At 41.2% G+C, this 22,796-nt stretch overlaps 1 protein-coding gene across 4 annotated transcripts in view; it reads right to left on the bottom strand.

Moving 5' to 3' along the window:
* Positions 1 to 22,796, bottom strand: part of SHLD1 (shieldin complex subunit 1) — a 112,840-nt gene that overhangs the window by 5,344 nt on the left and 84,700 nt on the right. Inside the window, exon 3 of one of the 4 annotated variants that reach the window (XM_063702445.1) lies at positions 2,642 to 2,719. The exons of the other annotated variants lie outside the window; for them this stretch is intronic. Within the exon in view, the coding sequence (XP_063558515.1) occupies positions 2,673 to 2,719 (47 nt within the window). The 3' untranslated portion in view covers positions 2,642 to 2,672. The remainder of the gene's footprint in view (positions 1 to 2,641; positions 2,720 to 22,796) is intronic. 4 annotated transcript variants of the gene reach the window in all.

The following is a 22,796-nucleotide window of genomic DNA, read 5'->3' as shown; positions in this document are numbered from 1 at the left end:
TCAGCCTGATACTTGAGATTGTTATACACCTAAAAATACTTTTATATATTTAGGAATTGTAGGTGCTTATTTGAATTCAGAAGACAGTCAACTGGCATGGAGCACTTGAGATTAATAGTTGTGTTCTGCAAGAGATGCCATTAGCCTTTAGAAACCCAGATATCTAATGAGGGATTCTTCCAGAGAACTTTCCATGGCTATTTCTGTGGTTCATAAATGCACAGCAGGGTTTCATCTCCGTGAAACATTTTTGCCTTCAACTGTAACAAGTTTCTACTAAATAGATTTGATATTTAGAATTCTGCCTTCTGCATGCATCTGAATCAATAGCCACCCACCCACCCTGCTTGATTGTCCAGAGTTTCTTTTACTAGCAATTGCTGATTAAGAGGACCTATGTCTGGTTTCAAGGATGTTACAGAGCTGAAAGAAATCTAAGACTTTTTTTTTTGAGACGGAGTCTCACTCTGTCGCCCAGGCTGGAGTGCAGCGGCGCGATCTTGGCTCACTGCAACCTTTGCCTCCGGGGTTCAAGTGATTCTCCTGCCTCAGCCTCCTGGCTAGCTGGCACTACAGGCACCCGCCACCATGCCTGGCTAATTTTTTGTATTTTCAGTAGAGACGGGGTTTCACCGTGTTAGCCAGGATGGTCTCGATCTCCTGACCTCGTGATCCACCTGCCTTGGCCTCCCAAAGTGTTAGAATTACAGGCGTGAGCCAGGGCACCTGGTTTTTTTTTTAGACAGGGTTTTGCTCTGTTGCCCCCAGGTTGGAGTGCCATGGCACAACACAGCTCACTGCCTGAGCCCACCTTCTGGGCTCAGGCGATCCTCCCACCTCAGTCCTGAGTAGCTGGGTCTACAGGTGCATGCCACCAGGTCCGGCTAACTTTTTTCTATTTTTTGTAGAGACGGGGTTTCACCACGTTGCCCAGGCTGATCTCAAACTCCTTAGCTCAAGTAATCTGCCCGCCTCGGCCTCCCAAAGTGCTGGGATTATAGGTGTGAGATACAGCACCTGGCCAAGACTTAAGTTTTTAAAAATGAAAAAGTATCAGGATTTAAGGAAAGAAGGAGTATGTGGCTTATTAGGTTTCCTTCTATGCTGCTTGGATGGGAAGCTGTCCCTTTTTCAGGGCCCTGCATGGCACACTCCTAAGTTCCCAGGCCCTGCTTCCTTGGTTGGTCTGTTGGAGGCTCCCTGGGCTTGTGTGGCTCTAAAAATAGTCATGGGTCCCCTTTTAAACTAATGTTCATAATGGACTTATATGTTTAAAACATTTTAATTTGGCCGGGTGTGGTGGCTCAGCACCTTGGGAGGCCAAGGCGGGTGGATCACCTGAGGTCAGGAGTTAGAGACCAGCCTGGCCAACATGGCGAAACCCCGTCTCTACTAAAAACACAAAAATTGGCTGGGCATGGTGGTGGGCACCTGCAGTCCCAGCTACTCGGGAGGCAGGAGAATCACTTGAACCCGGGAGGCAGAGGTTGCAGTGAGCCGAGATTGCACCACTGCACTCCAGCCTGGGCGACAGAGTGAGACTCCGTTTCAACAAAACAAAACAAAACAAAATAGAAACAAAAACAAACAAACAAAACCTTTAATTTACAAATTAAATTGCAAATGGGAATATAAGATTTAGTTTAGACTTAGGTAAGTAGCAATACCAGTAAACTTAAATTACGTAACTTTTTGCAACCACAAATCCTGTAATATGCTGTACAGTAACAAGTGTTGGCATTATCAGTTGAACTGCAAATATAAAATGCTTCTTCCAATTAAAAAATAAAATTAAAAGAAAATTTTTTTTAAAGTCACAGGCATGAAAATGACAAGGTGAACCAGGGAGTAGTGGGGGATGTTCCAGTCATCAATGATCACTTATCAGCAACTCTTGATGCACTATTCATCTTATGACAGAAGTCAGACTTCAGAAGCCTCACCATGCCCTGGATAAGGTGCCTCCATGTGTGATACTATCATTTTTAGTATATGAGGGGCCACGGGCCATGGATCTGGGCTAGTCTGCATCTTCCTGCTCCACGCCTCACTTTTTTCTCCTTCATTCCTTCTTCTACCCCCTCACTACTGCCACCCATTCCATGCTCCATGGAGGAAAGGAGGAGGGAACAGAATCATTGGGTGAACAAGATTCAGTCCCACCTCCAGCCCAGCCCTATGGGCTGCATGAGAGTCTGACTAGCACCTACCACTCTGTCTGTTTCACTGCCTCCTTCGTAAATCTGGCTTCCTTCCTGAGCCTTGAAACAAACTTCTCTTTAGAATCTTTGCACTTGCTGTTGCTCTGCCATCGAACATGCTTGCTCCACATATCATGCCCTCTAGGTCTCTGCTCAGATGTTAATCAGTGAGGCCTTCTCAGTCAGAATGGGCCAGGTTATGCTGCCTAACAAGCAAGCCCCAAATATCCAGGGCATGAAACAGTAAAGGGTTAATTCTCATTACCCAGAGATCTGTGTCATACTACAAGTATACACATATACAAGTAGATCTGTTCATCCTCACCCTCACTCCAGAACCCAGACCAACAGAGCAGCTACTTATCTCAACATTGCCTAGTGACTGTAGCAGAGGAAAAAGAGTATGGGGAAATCAGCAGGGACTGGGACAGCTCTATTACTTCTGTTCATATTTCACTGGCTAACGTGAAGTCATATGGCCAAGCCTGATTTCAAAAGGATGAGGATGAAAGAATATCCTGTAGGGAGAGGCAGAGAATATTGGTGAACAATAATTCAGTTTACCATACATTTCCTGGGCACACTATTTCAAACTGCATTTCTCATATTCACATCAGCCAAGAGTTAGAAGCAACCCAGCTATCAACAGATAAATGGATAAATAAAATGTGGTTGGCAGGCCAGGTGCGGCGGCTCATGTCTATAATCTCAGCACTTTGGGGGGCCAAGGAAAGTGGATCTCTTGAGCCCAGGAGTTCAAGACCAGCCTGGGCAACATGATGAAACCCTGTATCTACTAAAAATACAAAAATTAGCCAGGCGTGGTGACATGCACCTGTAGTCCCAGCTACTCGGGTGGCTGAGGCACAAGAATCTCTTGAACGCGGGAGGTGGAGGTTGCTGTGAGCCAAGATCATCCCACTGTACTCCAGTCTAGGTGACAGAGCGAGACTCTGTCTCAAAAATAAAACAAAATAAAACAAAATGTGTTAGTATGTGCACACAATGAAATATTATTCAGCCTTAAAAAGAAAGGACACTCTGACACACGCTACAACATGAACGAACCCTGAGGACATTATGCTAAGTGAAATAAGCCAGCCACAATAGGAAAAATACTGTATGATTCCACTTTTGATGAGGTACCTAAAGTGGTCAGATTTATAGAGACAGGGTTGGGTGCTATGGCTCACACCTGTAATCCCAGCACTTTAGGAGGCCAAGGCAGGAGGATCACTTGAAGCCAGGAGTTTGAGACCAACCTAGGCAACATAGCAAGATCCTGCCTCTACAAAAAAAAAAATTAAAAATTTAGCTGGCCATGGTGGTTCATGCCTGTAGTCCCGGATACTTGGGAGGCTGAGGTGGGAGGATCACTTGAGTCCAGGAGATCAAGGCAGCAATGGACTGTGATCACGCCACTGGACTCCAGCCTGGGTGACTGCACAAGACCTGTCTCTTAAAAAAAAAAAAAAAAAAGAGTCATAGAGACAGAAAACAGAATGGTGGTTACCAGAAGCTGGGGAGAGGGGAAAAGGTGAAAATGTAGATTTAGTGTTTAATGGGTACAGAGTTTCAGTTTTACATAATGAGTTCTGGAGACTGGTTGACAACAATACAAATGAACTTAATACTACAGAACTATATGCTTCGAAATGATTAAGACTTCATGTTATGTGCATTTTATCATAATTTTTAAAAATTACATTTCTCCCACTCCCCTGAGTCTTGGCTGTCGCTATCTCCCTTCCCTGCCTTATATTTCTTACAAAGCTAATATCTAAAGTCCCACTCATAGCTTGATTGCCTTTCTTGGGTTTCTGTGTTCTGCTAGTTTAGAAGCCTTAGTAACTTAAGGAGGAATGCTTCTACCAAGGAACACAATTTTATCATAGCAGAAGTGGAGGCTGGGCGCTGTGGCTCACACCTGTAATCCCAGAACTTTGGGAGGCCAACGCAGACAAATCACGTGAGTTCAGGAGTTTGAAACCAGCTTGGGCAACATGGCGAAACCCTGTCTCTACCAAAAAAATACCAAAAAACATAAGGCCGGGTGCGGTGGCTCACACCTGTAATCCTAGCACTTTGGGAGGCCGAGGTGGGCGGATCACTGGAAGTCAGGAGTTTGACACAAGCCTGACCAACATGGTGAAACCCCATCTGTACTAAAAATACAAAAATTAGCTGGGCATGGTAGAACATGCCTGTAATCTCAGCTTCTTGGGAGGCTGAGGCAGGAGAATTGCTTGAACCCGGGAGGTGGAGGTTGCAGTGAGCTGAGATCACATCATTGCACTCCAGCCTGGGCAACAAGAGCAAAACTCTGTCTAAAAAAAAAAAAAAAAAAAAAAATTAGCTGAGCATGGCAGTGAATGCCTATAGTCCCAGCTACTCGGGAGGCTGAGGCAGGAAGATTGCTTGAGCCTAGGAGGTGGAGGCTGCAGTGAGCAGTGGTCACACCATGCACTCCAGCCTAGGCGACAGAGCCAGACCCTATCTCCAAAAAAAAAAAAAGTAGAAGTGGAGACTCTGCTATTATGAACAGGCAAATAAAAGGTGGTTGCAGTGCTGGCTAGGGTGTTTATCAAAGATCACCCTGAGCAACAGAGGCAGGGGACATAGTCTAGGGAATCCCCAGGCAAACCTTCTGACACTAAGGGGCAGGTTAGTAGATGACAGCAGCCCAACCCTGGCCACACTACTGAGGGTATACTTACATCAGTAATAAAAGTTTGGATCACTCTGTCACCTAAACAATGCAATCAGTCAAAGTTTTAGATTAAGGACAAAACAGATAACCGTGGCCTTGTAACTATTTTCATAAAAGGTCTTGAATGAAAAACAACAAACCTAATATCACCTAAATACATACACACACACGATTTGTTTATTATTTATTTATTTATTTTTGAGATGGAGTCTCGCTCTGTCGCTCAGGCTGGAGTGCAGTGGCGCGATCTTGGCTCACTGCAAACTCCGCCTCCCAGGTTCAAGCAATTCTCCTGCCTCAGCCTCCCGAGTAGCTGGGACTGCAGGCGTGCACCATCACACCCAGCTAATTTTTGTATTTTTAGTAGAGATGGGGTTTCGCCATGTTGGCCAGGCTGGTCTTGAACTCCTGACCTCAAGTGAGCCACCATGCCCGACCATTTGTTTATTTTCTATCTTCTCCCACTCAAGGATTTTTGTCTCTCTTGTTACCTGCTGTTTCCCCAGGGCCTAACACAGTGTCTGGCACATGGTAGATACCCAGTATATTTTAAAATTTGGATGTTTTTATTTGATGAGTTTTATTTTCATAGGCATAATAAACCTTTAATACACAATAGACCTCTTTCCTGTATGTTTAATAATTCCAGAGCCCAGGAACTTGGTACATTTGTGGAATGAATAAACAAATGAACGAAACAAAGGTAACCACTTCTGAATGAGAAACACAAGCAACAAAAGTTAAAAATATGAGTAGCCAAACTCCTCTCTAGTCCCAACACACATAATACTCAGGGATATTTCCTAAAGACTGACATAGTTCAAAGATTTAAAGAAAAAACTTTATAATAGCAATAAAAGTAAGGAAGTCTACACACTCTAATGAAAGTGATTTGAGGCCAGATGCAGTGGCTCATGCCTGTAATCCCAGCACTTTGGGAGGCTGAGGCGGGTGGATCACTTGAGGTCAGGAGTTAGAGACCAGCCTGGCCAACATGGCAAAACCCCGTCTCTACTAAAAATACAAAAGTTAGCCGGGAGTGGTGGCATATGCCTGTAATCCCAGGTACTCAGGAGGCTGAGGCAGGAGACTGTCTTGAACCCAGGAGGTGGAGGTTGCAGATCACACCACTGCACTTCAGCCTGGGTGACAGGGCAATACTCTGTCTCGAAAGAAAGAAAGAAAGAAAGACAGAGAGAGAGAGAGAGAAGGAAGGAAGGAAGGAAGGAAGGAAGGAAGGAAGGAAGGGAGGGAGGGAAAGGAAGGAAGGAAAGGAAGGTGATTTGAGCAACATAATGCATCTAGATCTGTACTGTCCAAGAAAGAAAAGAAAGAAAGAAAGAAAGAAAGAAACAAAGGAAGAAAAGAAACGTGATTTGAGCAACATCATGAATCTAGTGCCTCTAGATCTGTACTGTCCAATACAGCAGTCAGCCACTAGCCATATGTAGCATTGGGCACTTGAAATGTAGCCAGTCTGAATGGATCCATAAGCAGAAAAACCAGACTTCAAAAACTTAGGATGAAAAAATAATATTGTATTAGTCCGTTCTTGTGTTGCTATAAATAAATACCTGAGATTGAGTAATTTATAAAGAAAAGAGGTTTAATTGGCTCATAGTTCTGCAGGCTGTACAAGCATGGCGCTGGCATCTGCTAGGCTTCTAAGGAGGCCTCAGGGAGCTTTTATTAACGGTGGAAGGTGAAGCTGGAGCAGGCATGTCACACAGCCAAAGTAGGAGCAAGAGAGAGAGTGGGGTGTGAGACGCTACACTCTTAAACAGTCAGGTCTCATGAGAACTCACTCACTATTTCGAGGACAGCACCAAGCCATGAGGGATCCACCCTCATGGCCCAAACACAATACTACTCAGGGATATTTCCTAAAGATGTTAATTAATTTAATTTTAATTAAATTAAAATTAAATTAAAAATTTAAAAATGCCCCCCCCCCCACCAGGCCCCACCTTCCAACACTGGGGATTACATTTCAACATGAGATTTAGAGGGGACAGACATCCAAACGATATCAAATATATATCTCAGTAATTTAAAAATATCAATTACATGTTAAAATGAAAATATGTTGGATATATTGAGTTAGATAAAACATATTATTAAAATTAATAGTTTAGGTTTTTATTTTTTCTTCTTTTTTGTTTTATGTTTTAAACTATAGCTACTAGAACATTTAAAATGACCTATGTAACTCACATAATATTTTTATTGGACAACGGCTGGTGTAGACTTCTCTTTTTTTTTTTTAAGGAGACAGGGGTCTCACTCTATTACCTAAGCTAGAGTGCAGTGGCATGATCATAGCTCACTGCAGCCTCGAAGTCCTAGGTTCAAGGGATCCTCCCACCTCAGCCTCCTGAGTAGCTAGAACTGCAGGCATGCACCACCATGATGCCCGGCTAATATTTAAAAATTTTTTGTGGAGATGGGGTCTCACCATGTTGGTCAGGCTGGTCTCAAACTCCCGGGCTTAAGTGATTCTCTGGCCTCAGGCTCCCAAGTAGCTGAGATTACAAATATGAGCCACCATTCCTGGATAGACATTCTTTATAGTTGTGGTTTAAGAAAGCTTTGGTTCCAATAATCTTTCCTGAAGGTTTGTGTTGAAGCTCCCAGAGATCAGGTGGCATTCGGATGGCAGCCATGTTGATTTGTGCTGTGCTACAATGTCCCCCACTGTTAGAGAGCATGAGACGTCCATACTGGTTGGTCTGTGTGCTGTATTGTCCTCCTTGGCCAGCTGCCCCTGGAGACCACTCCTGCAAAGAAGCAAGGACCAGCCTTCCAAAGTGGCCCACTTGTCCCTCCCTTTCATACTCAATAATTATGGAGCATCGACCAGCCAAGGCACAGGTTCAGCTCAGTGAAGGATGGCCAAGTTCCAGGAGGCAATGCAGAGTAAAGCCGGATGAGAAGTAAAGCTGGGACTGGGCGCCAGGTGCGGTGGCTCATGCCTGTAATCCCAGCACTTTGGGAGGCCCAGGCAAGAAGATCGTGAGGTCAGGAGTTAGAGACCAGCCTGGCCAACATGGCGAAACCCTCGTCTCTACTAAAAATACAAAAGTTAGCTGGGAGTGGTGGCACACACCTGTAATCCCAGCTACTCGGGAGGCTGAGGCAGGAGAATTGCTTGAACCCGGGAGGTGGAGGTTGCAATGAGCCGAGATCACACCACTGCACTCCCACTTGGGTGACAGAGCAAGACTCCACCTCAAAAAAAAAAAAAAAAATTAAAACTAAAAAAAGCTGGGACTGGGAAGGCAAGTCATCCTCAGACAGACCAGGTCGAGGAAGAAAGTTACTTCAGGGAGGGGAAGCCCAGTGCTAGGTGCAGACATGAGAACGCCCAAGAGCCTACTGAGAGGTGGTCTGGAAGGTGCAGAGAATCCTTACAAGAGAGGAAGAAATGGGGTTAGGCTCTGGAGGGCATGGGGGCTAGACTAAGAAGCCAGGTAAACACTTCTGCTAACCTTTCAACTTCAGGCATTCCTTTCCATAAAAGTGTGCTCTTACTAGAGGGACTGGTACTCAATAGAGTGACTGGAAAGTTTGCCCAGGACAGTCGTGGTTTAGGCCTGTTGTCTCAGTTAATTATTATTATTATTATTATTGAGACGGGGTCTTGCTATGTTGCCCAGGCTGGTCTTGAATTCCTGGGCTCAAGTGATCCTCCTGCTCCGGCCTCCCAAAGTGCTGAGATTACAGGCATAAGCCATCACCCTAGCCTCAATGAATTATTAATGGCACCACTTTTCATTTTCTAGAGGGCCCTGGATCACACAATTTATTACATGTATACATGTATCATGACACATTATGCAACCTGGTGCTGGAGGAGTGGGGCTGATATACCTGGGTTAACAGTGGAAAATTCCTACCACACAGTTATGTCCCAGAGGGCTGAGATTTGATGCTGGAAATCATCCCAGTCCATGTTATAAACAATAAGGTGTCTACAGACTTTTGTTTTTGGCTAAACCTCCATGGATTTGTCCTATGACACTCCAAGTCAATCCTCCTTTCCTTTTCCCTGTTTTCACCACTGGCATTTCTCCCACTTCCTAGCTGTATAAACCTTTTGGTTACTGTCCAGCAAGTGAATTGGCCCTGATTCACTCTGAACCATCGGCACCTCGCTGGAGTTCTCTTTCTGGTTTAGTCTGGCTTTTCCCTGCTGCGTCGTGACACCAGGGTTGGAGTTCTAGGGCACCTTACATCCTATCTTATTACTTACATAAAATTAGTGACAGAAAAACAATAAGCTTAAGCTTCCTTTTTCCTAATAGCAACCCTGCCATCCACGATTCATATATTTTAGAATTTGCAACTGTTCCTTTAAAGGACAAAACCACATCCTCACAAAGTGAGAGTGTGTGGATATCAAGATATTTAATACAAATTAACATTTCAAAGGGATGGGTGGTTTGGTCAGGTGCTTTTGAAACCACAGTCTCTGTACTTGTTTATATCTGAAAGTTCAAACTGGATGAATCACCCAGAGGGCAAGTGGCATATGCTATCACCCTTCATCCTAATGACACACAGATGCCATGAGCAGAGGACGCGGTCCTCTAAGAGGCCACCACGGAGGAATAAAATGAATGCCGGAAAAAAAACAAAGACAGGTGTGTTTAGTAAATAGTCCTAAAAGTAGGCGCCAGGGCAATTTAATAAGACCAATGTTCTGATTTGTAAGTAATCTTCTACTTTGGCATTTTATATTTTTCTTGAAAAATTAACACAGAACTGTAACATCCAAGCTCACACCACCCCAAATTGGCAATGAACACATTGTCCCATTTGCTTCAAAACATTCTTCTTATTAAACACTTAAAGTTGACTGTTTCTTCACAGATATTATAGGTTGGTGCAAAAGTAGTTGTGGTTTTGACATTGACCAAAAGCCCCTCCCCCACTTTTTAAAAATTAATCTTGGCTCATTGCAATCTCTGCCTCCCGGGTTCAAGTGATTCTTGTGCCTCAGCCACCCTAGTAGCTGGCATCCAGCTAATTTTTGTATTTTTAGTAGAGAGGGGGTTTTGCCATGTTGGCCAGGCTGTTCTCAAACTCCTGGCCTCAAGGGATCTGCCCGCCTCGGCCTCCCAAAGTGCTGGGATTACAGGCATGAGTCACCGTGCCCAGCCCTCAGCCCATTTTTGATACCATATAAATATATACACACATACACACACATATATATGTATCCATATGCAAGAGTGTTGCTTTGTGTGTGGTAGTCATTTTAACTTTCAATATGCAAAGTTTTGCATTTTGTTTTCAAAATACAAAGTTTTGCATGCTACTTTATGATGTTTTACTTTTAGCCATTGCTGATTATGTAAAACTGCTCTATAGTATTCTAATATAGGAACATGCTACATTATTTTTCATCCATTCCCTTCTGATAGACAGGTAGGCTGTATTTAATTTTCACTATCACAAATAAGGCCTCAGTGAGCCTCCTGATAAATACCGCCTTGTGCACATGTATCAGGAGACTTTCTCCGGAAATACATCCAAAAGGAGAATTATGGAATCCAAGGGAATGTGCATTTTCAACTTGACTAGATCCTGCCAAATTGCTCTCCAAAATGGTTGTAGAATAACAATCACACCCCCACCAGCAGTGTTTGGGTTTTCCTGTTTCTCCACATCTTTGCCAAATTCTGATATTGTCAGACACTGAAGTTGTATCTCCAATTTGGGTTTCCATTTCCCTGACAACTTCTATGGCGGAGCTGCTTTTCATACAGTTAGGGGCCACTTGCGTTTCCTTTTCTGTGAACTGCTTATTCATATTCTTGACCATTTTCCTACTTTTTTTCACTCTCTCTTATTATCTTATTTCTTTTTAATGGCATACAAAATGAATTACACAGAAAACATTTTTGTCTGATTTCTCTGATTAATCTCACAATTAGATTATTTCCGTCTCTTACATGGAAAGCGATAAAAAGTAGGTGAGGGTGAAACAAGGACCTCCGGAGAAGCCACAGGGTTTGTTTTTGTTTTCTGAAGCAAAACAACCCTCACAGCGTCGGCTTATCACCACCAAAGGTGATACTGGTTTTCTATTCTATTTAATAAAGAAGTCATGTACCAAGCTGGATCCAAGAGCAGGGAAAATATCCAGCTCTACTGTGTCTTATTTTCCAGATAAGAAAATTGAGACCCAGACCAAGTCTCCAGAATCACTGGAAGAAGGGGTTGGCAATTAGAACACAGAAAAGGTCTATCTGCTCATTAATTTTCTTCATTAATATGATCTTCATACCAAGATATGCAATAATTAACAAAGAAAAAAAAAACCCTAATATGATCTTCATATGGCTATCATTTGACATCATTAGAACCAGAGCTGGTGATGATGGGCCGAGCAGGGGAGTTCGAGGGCTTCCCTAAAGGATTCAGATAATAAAAATTTAGGAACTACTGGCTTACGGCATAAAAATGATTAATAATCCTCTGTCTTCTTTTCCATGAAACTGAGGCTTACCCCGAGGCTTGTTTTAAAACAGCGTGGTTTTGCATTTTGCAATAAAGGAATAACCAAGTTAAAGGATCGGAACCTAACACTTTATAGCTAGAAAAGCCATGGGGAATTATCTGGATCAACTCTCCCACTTTCTGGACCTTGCAGCTTCAGCTGGAATAAAGCTATGGTTCCCCCGATCCCGTCCACGTGTGGGGAACAGCTCTCAGGAGGCAAAGCTGTCAGACAAGAGAACCAGGGAGGCAATTTCCTTCAGGAGCCATTTGGAGCCAGAAGCTTCACTGAAACACTTAAAACAATCATTCAGGGATGTTTTTCCCCAGTGGTTTTTAAACTTTCATTTCACACGGGAGGTTTCAGCAGAGATGGTAAGCAGCACTTGCGAGTAGAAAGGAAAAGCAATTGAGTTGGATCTTGGTTGCTATGGCAACATTGCTATTTTGATTACGACTGTTTACTGCGGCCGAGTTACATTAAATGTCAGCAGCTAATTAAGATGATGCTTCAAACGTCAACCTTACCCGTAAGAAAAATATAAGCACTTTAAAAATGACACCAGAGGGTTGCTTGATACATATTCAGCAGAGAGATAATTCCCCGTTTCCTGGGGAAGCAGAAACCTGATCCTTTTTCCTTCAAGACGAGATTGTGGGCCTCCCACAATCTGTCCAAATTAACAAGTCAATATTTGGTAGTTCTAAGATTTAAAGAGAAACAGAACAAGATTTCTATCAAAACAGAGCCAGTTTCAGTGTTGACATTTGCAATAAGCCTTTCCCAGAGAAGGTAACATCTGTAATAGATGAGGAAAGTCTGGCGTTTTTCCATATGCCATAGAAGTTTTGTTAGATGTGGATTTTTGTAAACAGATTTCATTCCATATCAAGTCGACATTAAGTATATCTATGAAGTCAGGGAATGGCTTGTAAACAAACACACTAGAATGTACTGATACAGCCGAGCACTTCCCTTTTAAAGTAATCACCCCAAGGGCCGAGCTCTTATTTGTAAAATGACATAGCTGAGAACCTGTTGGAGCCCCTTAGGAGTCATCTTCACTCCCTCTGGAAGCTTCTTATGAATGTCCTCATTGGTGACAAATCTCCATCCTCAGGGGACGGAATCTCCTTTTTAGAAACTGTTAAGAGGCATGAGGAGTGAAATCTGTAAATAATGTAGGTGATCAAGCAGGATAACATGGCCTGGGGTGAAAAGCAAGGTTTGTCTACAAAAGAAAATTGATTTTCTTATGTTACACATGCTGGTTCTCAAAGCAGTTTTCGCAAAGGTATTCTAACATCAGTTCTGTGCAATGCAGGCAACACAGTTTTACTTTCAAATATGTTACCTTGTAAGGTAGATTTAAGTTCTGGCCTTTGGAAAAGTTCATTGCCATAGATCAGAAATCTGGTTTTGTCCTAAGAGAAGAGATGTCTGTGAGCATGGACTTGGGAAGAAGCCTTGAGTTTGAGTCCTAGCAAGCCCTTTACTGGCTATGAGATCCTGGGCAAGTTACTTCACATCTCTGAATCTCCATGTCCTCGTCTATAAGATGGGGATAATAACAGCTCCTACCTCATAGGACTCTTGTAAGGATTAAATGATTTATTAGCAGGAAGCCCAGCACATAGTAAGTGCTCAGTAAATAAAAGATACTTTATAATTAGTACCTTAGTAACAAGAATAGTACCCACAGCAGAGCTGTTAGAGTATTAAGGTACTTGTTCTTTAACATCTGGGATTTTTCAAAGTGAATAGTGAATGCTTCTATTAATATATGTCTGGCCGGGCACGGTGGCTCATGCCTGTAAGCTCACCATTTTGGGAGGCCGAGGCAGGTGGATCACCTGAGGTCAGGAGTTTGAGACCAGCCTGGCCAACATGGTGAAACCCCATCTCTACTAAAAATACAAAAAATATTAGCCAGGCATGGTGGCGTGCACCTGTAGTCCCAGCTACTTGGGAGGCTGAGGCACAAGAATCATTTGAACCCAGGAGGCGGAGGTTGCAGTGAACCGAGATCGCACTACTACACTCCAGCCTAGGCGACAGAGTGAGACTGTGTCTCAAAAAAAAAAAATATATATATATATATATATATATATATATATGTCTACTACACAGTGATAGATATTATATCAAAAGGAAACTCCAGACAAACAAGCATTTATTTGTAACTGTAACTGGAAGGAACATCAGCCTTACCAATAGCTACTGCCCCATCCTGGCATTAGAGTTGAAGGGATGAATCATAGTGAACATTACCCATCTCACAGCAGGAGGACTATGATTATACAGAGGTCCCTGGTGCACCCTCTGCAAAGTAAACATGATCCTAGTGTGGGCAGAAACAGCAGGTGCCTCAGTGTGTGGGAGTGTCACACACAGAAGCCCAGGCTGGTAGAGCCCTCCAGCCATCCCCAAACACATCCCTCTAAGGGGGACCAGCACCAGGATGTGGGTGGGACTGAAATGACTCAACCTCCAGAGAGCCTGATGGTGGCAGTGGTTTTTGTAAGTTGATGACAGCTATAAATCAAGCAAAGAGCTTCAGGAAAATTTGAGTTAGTAAATACACTGAAGACGAGAAACAGGCAGCATTAAAAATAAAACAAAAAATTGTGAAAATAGGCAGAGAAGATCTAGAGTTCACAGAATGACTGCTGGCTGAGTCAGAATCACAGCGCTGAATTAAACAGGCAAGACAAGAAGGAAACACCATGAGATCAGTTATAGGAGATCACTCTCAACACCCATGCCTCCCATTTACACTTGAATTTAAGGAGAGCAAAGCTTTGAGCCTTCTCTCCTGAAGCACATAACACTGGAGAACACAGAAAACTCAAAGAAACCGGAAAAAAGCCACAAAATCTAAAATTTGCGTAATACAACTTACGCAGAAAAGGAATATAGACAGAAGAGAAGTGAAAACTGAGGCTAAGTGACAGAGAAAGATGGGTTTGGGATGCATTTGTGTTGGGAAACTTTCTAACATGAGTTATTAAGGGCTAGAAGTGAGGAATACATGGAATTGTATTTCCACCTTCGCGAGGATACCTCTAGTGTGGTCACAGAAATAGTTACTTATTTTTGACAAAAGAATATGGTAGACAAGATATTCTGAAAATCCTTCCTGTTACCAAACATCTAAAACTGTTGGATAAAATATTTTTGAAAAATCTTTTAAAATGTTTGACTGAGCTGGTAACAAAGCAAGGAAAGCCTGTAGAGACCAAAAGCGAAATGAGAATAGAAGTTCTGAGAAGTCTGCAAACCCTGAGCTGGTGTGTAGACCTAGCATGTCAGCTTCAACGTCCACACAGGGTTCAGGACACAAAGCCTAGGGCCATGGCAAGGTGGGGGTGCTTAACAAGAAATCACCACATAAAGCTGAGAGCCCTGAAGTTACGCCACCAGAGAAAAAGTGAACTAGAGAAAAAAATACACCTTGTAAAAGGTTATAGTAAAACAAAACAAACAAAAACTTGTCTTGGCCTTGGCTCTGGGCAGAGAGAGAGAGAAAAAAAAGAAATATCTGCCCCAAGATTTAACCTGATAAAAGAAAATAAAAGGAAAAAAAAAAAAAGAAAAAAACAGTTGATCATGAGCCAGAACTCACATGTGTTTGTGCTCAAATTGAAACTATTTTTGTGGTCTAAAAACCTCCAAGCCAGCTATTTATTTTAATATGGTTCCAGACTGACATGCCCTCATATGTCTAGTGAAAGCAAGTGTAAACCTTAGAGGGATGTACTTTCAACCAAACACCAAAAGAAACCATCCACACAGAGTTCCATTGAACATGAGCTCAAAATGCACAGGGAAAAAACAAATCTACCTTTACTGAGTGGGAGTAAGCAAAATGAGCCAGCAAACAAGGCCCATAGCGGCTTCAGATACTGGCGTTAACACAATCAGGATATAAGGCAAATATGCTTAATATGTTAAAGAAATAAAATGGGAAGTTGAAAGTTTGAGTAAGGAACAAGAGACTACAAAAAATGAACAGATAAATGAGAAAAATAAACAAAAAGCACAATGAGAAAATGTTAAATTACAGAAAAAGAAAAAATATAGTAATAGGTATTTATACCTCAGCAAATAGGTAAAACAAGACTAGAGTCCAGTGGAAAGATAATTAGAAAATAGAAATCAGAGTTGAAGATACTACCTATAATTTAGCATAGAGAGAGAGATAGAGAAAAAAATAAGAGATATGGAAGTCAAAGTGAGATGGTCCAACATGCATGTAATTGGAATTTCAGAAAGAGCTAACAGAGAGAACGAAGGAAAGGCAATGCACAATGAGACAACGAGTTAATGGGTGGGAATTTCTCAGAACGGATAAAGCACAAATCCTCAAATTTATTAATCACAATGTTCTGTAAGCAAGAAGGCAATGAAACAAGACCTTCAAAGTTCCAAGAAAATAATTACCAACTTAGGGACGTGCAGGCAATGGTGAAGGAGTTAAGACATCAGTCTCTTAACTGGCCAGATCGACCAAAATAATAAATGTCATACCCAGATTGCCCTTATATCCAAAGCTCATTTTCTAAAAGTGCTTGAAATAGACAATATTCATATCACTTAGGCTGATGTACAGAAATTTTATCTGAAGGTAGAGGAAGGAGCTACATACAATTTCAAGGTTTTCTATTCCTTTAGTGACACATCTGTTTAATTCACCAAGGTAGTCCAGCTATCCTTGAAACAGTATTCCAATGCTAGACTTTGATCTCAAATCACACGTGATCATCTTAAAAGTATACAGTTCATCTCCACTCTATATTTTGTTTCTGAAAGTTTCATTCCATAATAAGCCAGTTATGCAAAATCATTCAACTTCAAAGTTGTTCTAGGTTGGTTTTATAAAAATTGTAAAGGCTATTAATGTTTTGTAGACAATGTTCTCTTTCTCCATAGTCAACTATTTCCATTTGTTTTTTAAGTAACTTTATCTTCCTAACTCAGCTCATGCGTGCTGCTCTAATAGCCTCTGCATTGCACTACTGAGTGTGCAGCCATTGGCCCACAGACAAAGATATCTATTCCAAACACTCTTTTGGAAAAAAGGGAAAATAATTATTTCTACTCTTTCATGATATTCACTCTTTGAAGAGATCATGAGAAAGAAGCTGTTTAAGCTTCAAGAAAGCAGTTAAATGTTCTTTTAGTCAATAAATTATGCCAATCATAAGATAAACAGAGGCAGAAATTATGAGTCATGGAGTTATTACTGATAACATTTACTGCCTTATTAACATTTTAGAATTTTCTGTTATCTAAGGTTCTCCATAAATTTCATTTCACATATAAATGCATAAACCTAAAAAGGAATACAAATTTCAAGGATGCTATGAAGAAGAAAAAGAAACGAAAAATAACCTAATTATACTGGTCATTCTGGATGACTAAATTTTTTTGACCTCTAAGTGGCAAAACCTCAAATGCATTTGAAGCTTTAGCTCCTAATGGGGCCCCCAAAACACCCATGCACACAATAAATCTTTCATGCAAATTTCTGTTTTTCTATATTTTGATCTAGGTAGTGGTTATGTGGGTATACACCCACATATATAAAAATTCACCAAACTGTAACACATAAGATTTATGTACTTTACTATATGTAAATGGTATTCCAATTAAAAATATATTTATGTATACATAAGCATGTGCACACAAACACACATGCACACACTGTTTTCAGTCGCTGTTTTCAGTAAGTTATGGATGTGGCATAGAAATTAAGTTTTTTCAAAAAGATTCCTAGATGGTTCTCATTGGTAACCACTATCCTAAGGCTACTGAAACATGCCTTGACAAGACATTCACTAAATATTTGTTTCAGTGAATGAATAAATGAATGAATGAACAAAGAAACTAATAAATATCTTTTATTTATGGTTGTAGGTGTTCCATTGACTAAGGCCAGAACAAGCCCTAAGAATATTAAAAAAAAGAAATAGCAATCCAGATAATGTTCTAAGCACTTTAAATGCCTTACCTTATTACAACTCACAAAAGCCCTATTACGTAAGTTGATTCTTCTGGGTTTTTAGTTACAACCAACATAAATCACTTTGGCTGTTTCAAGCAAAAAGACATATTAAGGAACACATAGTTGACATCATTGTTAGGAGAGCTGCAGAAACGGACTTTAGGCCTAGCTTTTAGGAATTACTTCTTAAACCATTCAGCAGAAATGAACGGCCAAAGGGGCTGTTGCCTGGATCACTATTAAGAACCTAAAGAATTAGGAAGCTGCTGGTTCAGATGTTGCTCCAAACTAACAATCTGGAAGCTTCCCAATAAAAAAGCTGACTGTTAAATCAGGACGCTATCACTACAGCGACTAGTTCCAGAACGATGCTGCCTCTGCCACTATCCATACCAGCAAAAAATGAAGGTCCTATGTCCCATCTCTCATCCCACACAATCTAGATCTGAATTCAAAGGTTTATGGAAATGCATTTAGTTAACAAACCCTGAACACTAGCTTTGAGGGATTCTGGAAATGGAAAGTTTCCATTCTCTGTCAGATGAAAAAAAAAATCAAGCTAAAAGGGGGTTGGGATAGGTATTGAGTGGACTAATCAACAGATTCACAAATTATGAAACTGAGGCACAGAGATTACGAAACTTGTTCAAAGGCATGCAGCTAGCTAGTTAAGTGGCAGAGCCAGGATTCAAACTCAAGAAGTATGGCTCCAAAGACTAATAAAGCATGCAAGAAAATAACAATATGGTGAACAGGCAAGCTCATGGGGATGAAGTCTCTAGTCATACATACTTTTGCTCATAAATAGCAACTTCTAATTTACTGTACTCAATTATCCTGCTATTACCTCTAGGAATTAAAAGTCTCACAGTTTCTCATCTTCAAAATGCAAACAGATGTCATTAATTTACTTGAGCATTTTATTCTGGTCTAGAAAGTGTTCTCAAGTATTGTGGGGGTGCAGGGACAACCTGAAAAAGGTTCTTCCACCAAACAGTGACTGGAGACATCCATTCCCAGGCTTCAATAACCACCTCCTACTGCCAGCTCCTCACATTAGTTCCATGGCACAAATGAAAAGAATACTTAAAAGTATCCTGAAGTTATTTTAGGAGTTTCTAATGGAACATCTTACTAATCCTACATCAACAAAGTTTGGGAAGCTATGTTGGATGCAACAGAATGACAGTTATTTAGCCTCTGCTTTGGAAAGCTGACCATTCTATAAGCTTTTATGGTCTAGGGAGCTTGAGACTAAAGCTTGCGGTGTATTTTCTGTTATCTGAACATGTACTTCCACACATCTGTGGTATACTTTGGTCTGCTTTTCTGTCTGTCTGTCTATCTATCATCCATCTATCTATCTATCTATCTATCTATCTATCTATCTATCTATCTATCTATCTATCTATCTATCTTTCTATCTAATTTATCCATTCATCCATCTCTTCATTTACACATTCATCTCTTTATGACCCAGATATAAGAATAAAAACATTAAACTGTATCCAAAATATCAATATGTATAGGCTAAAGCTGGAGAGGAGTGAGAAGGGTCAGTTTCAAATCACAGGATAGAAATGTTGAATATTCCCCACAAAGGAGAATGTGTCAGCTATTTTTTAAAAGATTATAATTTTGAGCAGAAATCCTTCTAGGGGCAAAGCAAAGAGAAAATATTTCATTTGACATGACAAGTTATAAAATGCAAATCTGCCAGTTTTGGAAGGGTAAATATTTGCTGAAGATTAAGTACATGACAAAGGTACGTCATTAAATCTAAAGAAATTAAAGAGCTCAATTTAATATCACATGCATCTACTCCATTTCTAATAAGCATACAACCTCAACTAGCATGAGCCACAGTCCAATCTATCTCCATGGTGTAGGAGGAAATGATAGATATCTTCAGCATGACTTCCAGCAAGGTGAGTCTGAGTTAATTACTCCAGGAGCAAGTTAAAATGGATTTAGTTAAACACATGAGCCTGACACGGACGTCAGCCACATGCTGGACAAAATTTAATATTAATCAAATGCACATCAAACTATCAGTGACATGTACACAGAAGCAGGGCTGCTTAAAATTTATCTTTTATTTTTAATTATTTATTTATTTTTGAGACAGAGTCTCACTCCATCACCCAGGCTGGAGTGCAGTGGCGCCATCTCAGCTCACTGCAACCTCTGCCTCGCTGCAACTTCCACCTCACAGACTCAAACAATTCTCCTGCCTCAGCCTCCCGAGTAGCTGGGATCACAGACACCTGCCACCATGCCTGGCTAATTTTTGTAGTTTTAGTAGAGATGGGGTTTTGCCATGTTGGTCAGGCCGGTCTTGAACTCCTGACCTCAGGTGATCTGCCTGCCTTGGCCTCCCAAAGTGTTGGGATTACAGGCATGAGCCACTGCACCCTGCCAAAATTTATCTTTTAATTCATAACTAATTTTTATTTTTATCTACATAATATATACTCATAGCTTTTAAAAGTCAGATGAGACTAAAAGTCTTACAATGAAAAAGAATAGTTTTCTATTCCTTCCATTCTCCTTTCCATTTCCCATAATCTACCACTCCAACTTACTATTCCTTTTGGCTTTTAAAATCTTTATATGTCTAATTAATATGCTCATATATGATAATGTATCAGTTTTAGACATTATGTGTTGACATCCTATTACAGCAGGTAAGCATATAAGTCTCAGGCACACACATGCACACAAACTCATATATGCACAGATACGCAGGTGCTTCCCTTGCCCCATTCTCTAAATATGCTCATATCCAATTTTTATTAGAGCAATATTCAGTGTTTATACTATTATAACTATACAAAGATTGATCACTACTAAATGTACTATGTTTCATTTACTGTACAACGTTATTGTTTCTGTGGTAAATAGGTATTTTTTTTCCGTCTTTGCCTGCTTTGTTTTGTAACTACAGCTGATCCTTGAACAAGGTGGGTTTGAACTGTGCAGGTCCACTTATATGAGAATTCTTTTCAATAAATATATTGGAAAATGTTTTGGAGATTTGCAACAATTTGAAAAAACTTGCAGACAAATTGTGTAGCCTAAAAATATTTAAAAAAATAAGAAAAATTAGGTATGTCATGAATGTGTAAAATATATGTAGATACTAATCTATTTATGTTGTTAATCCACTGTTCACATGGTCTGCAAGGCTTCTGGTCAACAGTAGGCTGTTAGTAGTTAAAGTTTTGGGGAGTCAATGCGGCCATAAAAAGGAAGGAGATCATGTCCTTTGCAGGGACATGGATAGAATTGGAAGCCATTATCCTCAGCAAACTAATGCAGGAACAGAAAACCAAACACCGCATGTTCTCACTTATAAGTGGGAGCTGAATGATGAGAACACATGGGCACATGGAGGGGAACAACACACAGCGGGGCCTGTTGGAGGTGCGGGGTGTGTGGGGGGAGGGAGAACATCAGGAAGAACAGCTAATGGACGCTGGGCTTAACACCTAGGTGATGGGATGATGTGTGCAGCAAACCACCATGGCACACATTTACCTATGTAACAAACTTGCACATCCTGCACATGTAACCCTGAGCTTACAATAAAAGCGAAAGAAAAAAAAGGTTTTGGAGAGTTAAATTATTATTGCAGGTGGTGGGCGGAAGGGAGGCCAATACTCCTAACCCCTCTGTTGTTCAAGAGTCAACAGTATCCTAATTTTACCCATACCCTCCAATAGCCTCTCAATACAAATTTCCACATGTAGCCTGTTGCGACAGCTCCTCAGGACCCCAGCCCTCCCGGAGAATCTTCTGTCCTATTGCTCCAGTTGGCCTGGCTGCCCTCCAGGCTTGCTCCATAGCTGCTGACCTGGGCCCCACTCAGTTCCACTCCTATATTTCTTGTATGATTTCTAGGATGCTTTCCTCTGCCCCATTGCCCCATTTTCCATTTTTTTGTTTGTTTTGTTTTGTTGCAGATTTCTCCTGCTCCATCCTTGTCTCTGTTTCTTTGAAGTTCTTTATTTATTAGTCTTGGTCTCTATATTTTGTAATAGGGGATTTCCTCAAATAGCTGGTGATTTTTGGCTGTGAGTTCAAATCTAAGGGTGAGGCATTAAAATGCTCATTGGAAGCTCTTGCTATGGGTAGGGCTTATGGTCTGGGGAGTTTCATATAGGATGACTGAACTGTTTTTCCAGAGAGGGATCCTCCCACGTCCTGACTGGCCAGTGACAAGTAAGGATGGTGTTTTAGACAGGAAGGTCCAGGAGGAGAAGGTGGCATTGAATCAGAGACATAAATGCAAGGAGGGAGCGGGCAATGCAAATATCCGGGGTAGGCAGATTCCAGGCAGAGGAAATGGCAAAGGCCATGAGATGGGAACAGCTTTGCAAGGATGAGAGGCCACTGTGGCTAGAGCCATGGGAGCAAGGGGGAGTGCAGGAAGGAGGACGTGCACTTCTGGTATATGGAAACAACTTTCACACAGACCTGGTCAGGGACATTAAAAAGCCAAATATTAAAATATTCCATGATATTGTGTAAAAATGAATTGGAATCATTTTTTACAGTATTTGACATCAGACATGGAAAATCACTACTGATTTGCCTTTGTTTGGTTAATCAGGCAGGCTAACAGTTTTGTGCAATTATCTACTCTGTTCAACACTGAAGATTCTGAAAAATAAAAAATTGGTATCTCATAAACATTTACACTAGAGACTCTCTGAATAAGATATAAATCTGTACACATGTCTCAGCTCAACCAAAGGAAACAGCTCATGTTGTTGAGAAAAATCAAAAGCTTAAAAAAAAAAAAACCAGTTGTCAAGGCAATGAGAAAAAAAAATAGACAGAAAATAGTTTCTATCTCAACCACTGTTACATAGTGAAGCTGAATAACTCCTGGTCCTGTTTTGGAAGTTTTATTTAACCTCCGATCAGTCATGTTAGTAGATTGAGGCATGAATGGAGAATCCAGGGGCAACTTGCTAGCATAAAGCCCCTTAGGAAAAATGTGAGCTCTATGGTTTACAGGTGAAGGCAGGAGAATGATTTTCTTTCTCTAACAATTTTTCTGCAACTTTTCCAGTATAACACAATTTTGCAGAGAATTTCCATTTATCAGCTAGATACCAAATGGCTGTTGAGAGACCAGAAGGTCAAATAACTTGTTGGAGGATTTCCAGATCCTTCTCTTTGAATTTCTGTAATTTCAGAGAGTGACTCAGAGTTGACTTTAAAGGCCATCTGTGCTCCTCCACCAGCCCCCACTGCTGAAAGCCCTGGCACTCACATGCTGCCAAACACATCCTCAACTCTCTGCTTCCCAGTTTTCTTCACCTGGAGGACTCCAATGCTCCCTGGGGACGCTGTGCCCATCCC

This window comes from Gorilla gorilla, chromosome 21 (assembly GCF_029281585.2).
Source record: "Gorilla gorilla gorilla isolate KB3781 chromosome 21, NHGRI_mGorGor1-v2.1_pri, whole genome shotgun sequence".
Taxonomy (NCBI): Eukaryota; Metazoa; Chordata; class Mammalia; order Primates; family Hominidae; genus Gorilla; species Gorilla gorilla.
This window is presented reverse-complemented; position numbering and strand designations above follow the sequence as displayed.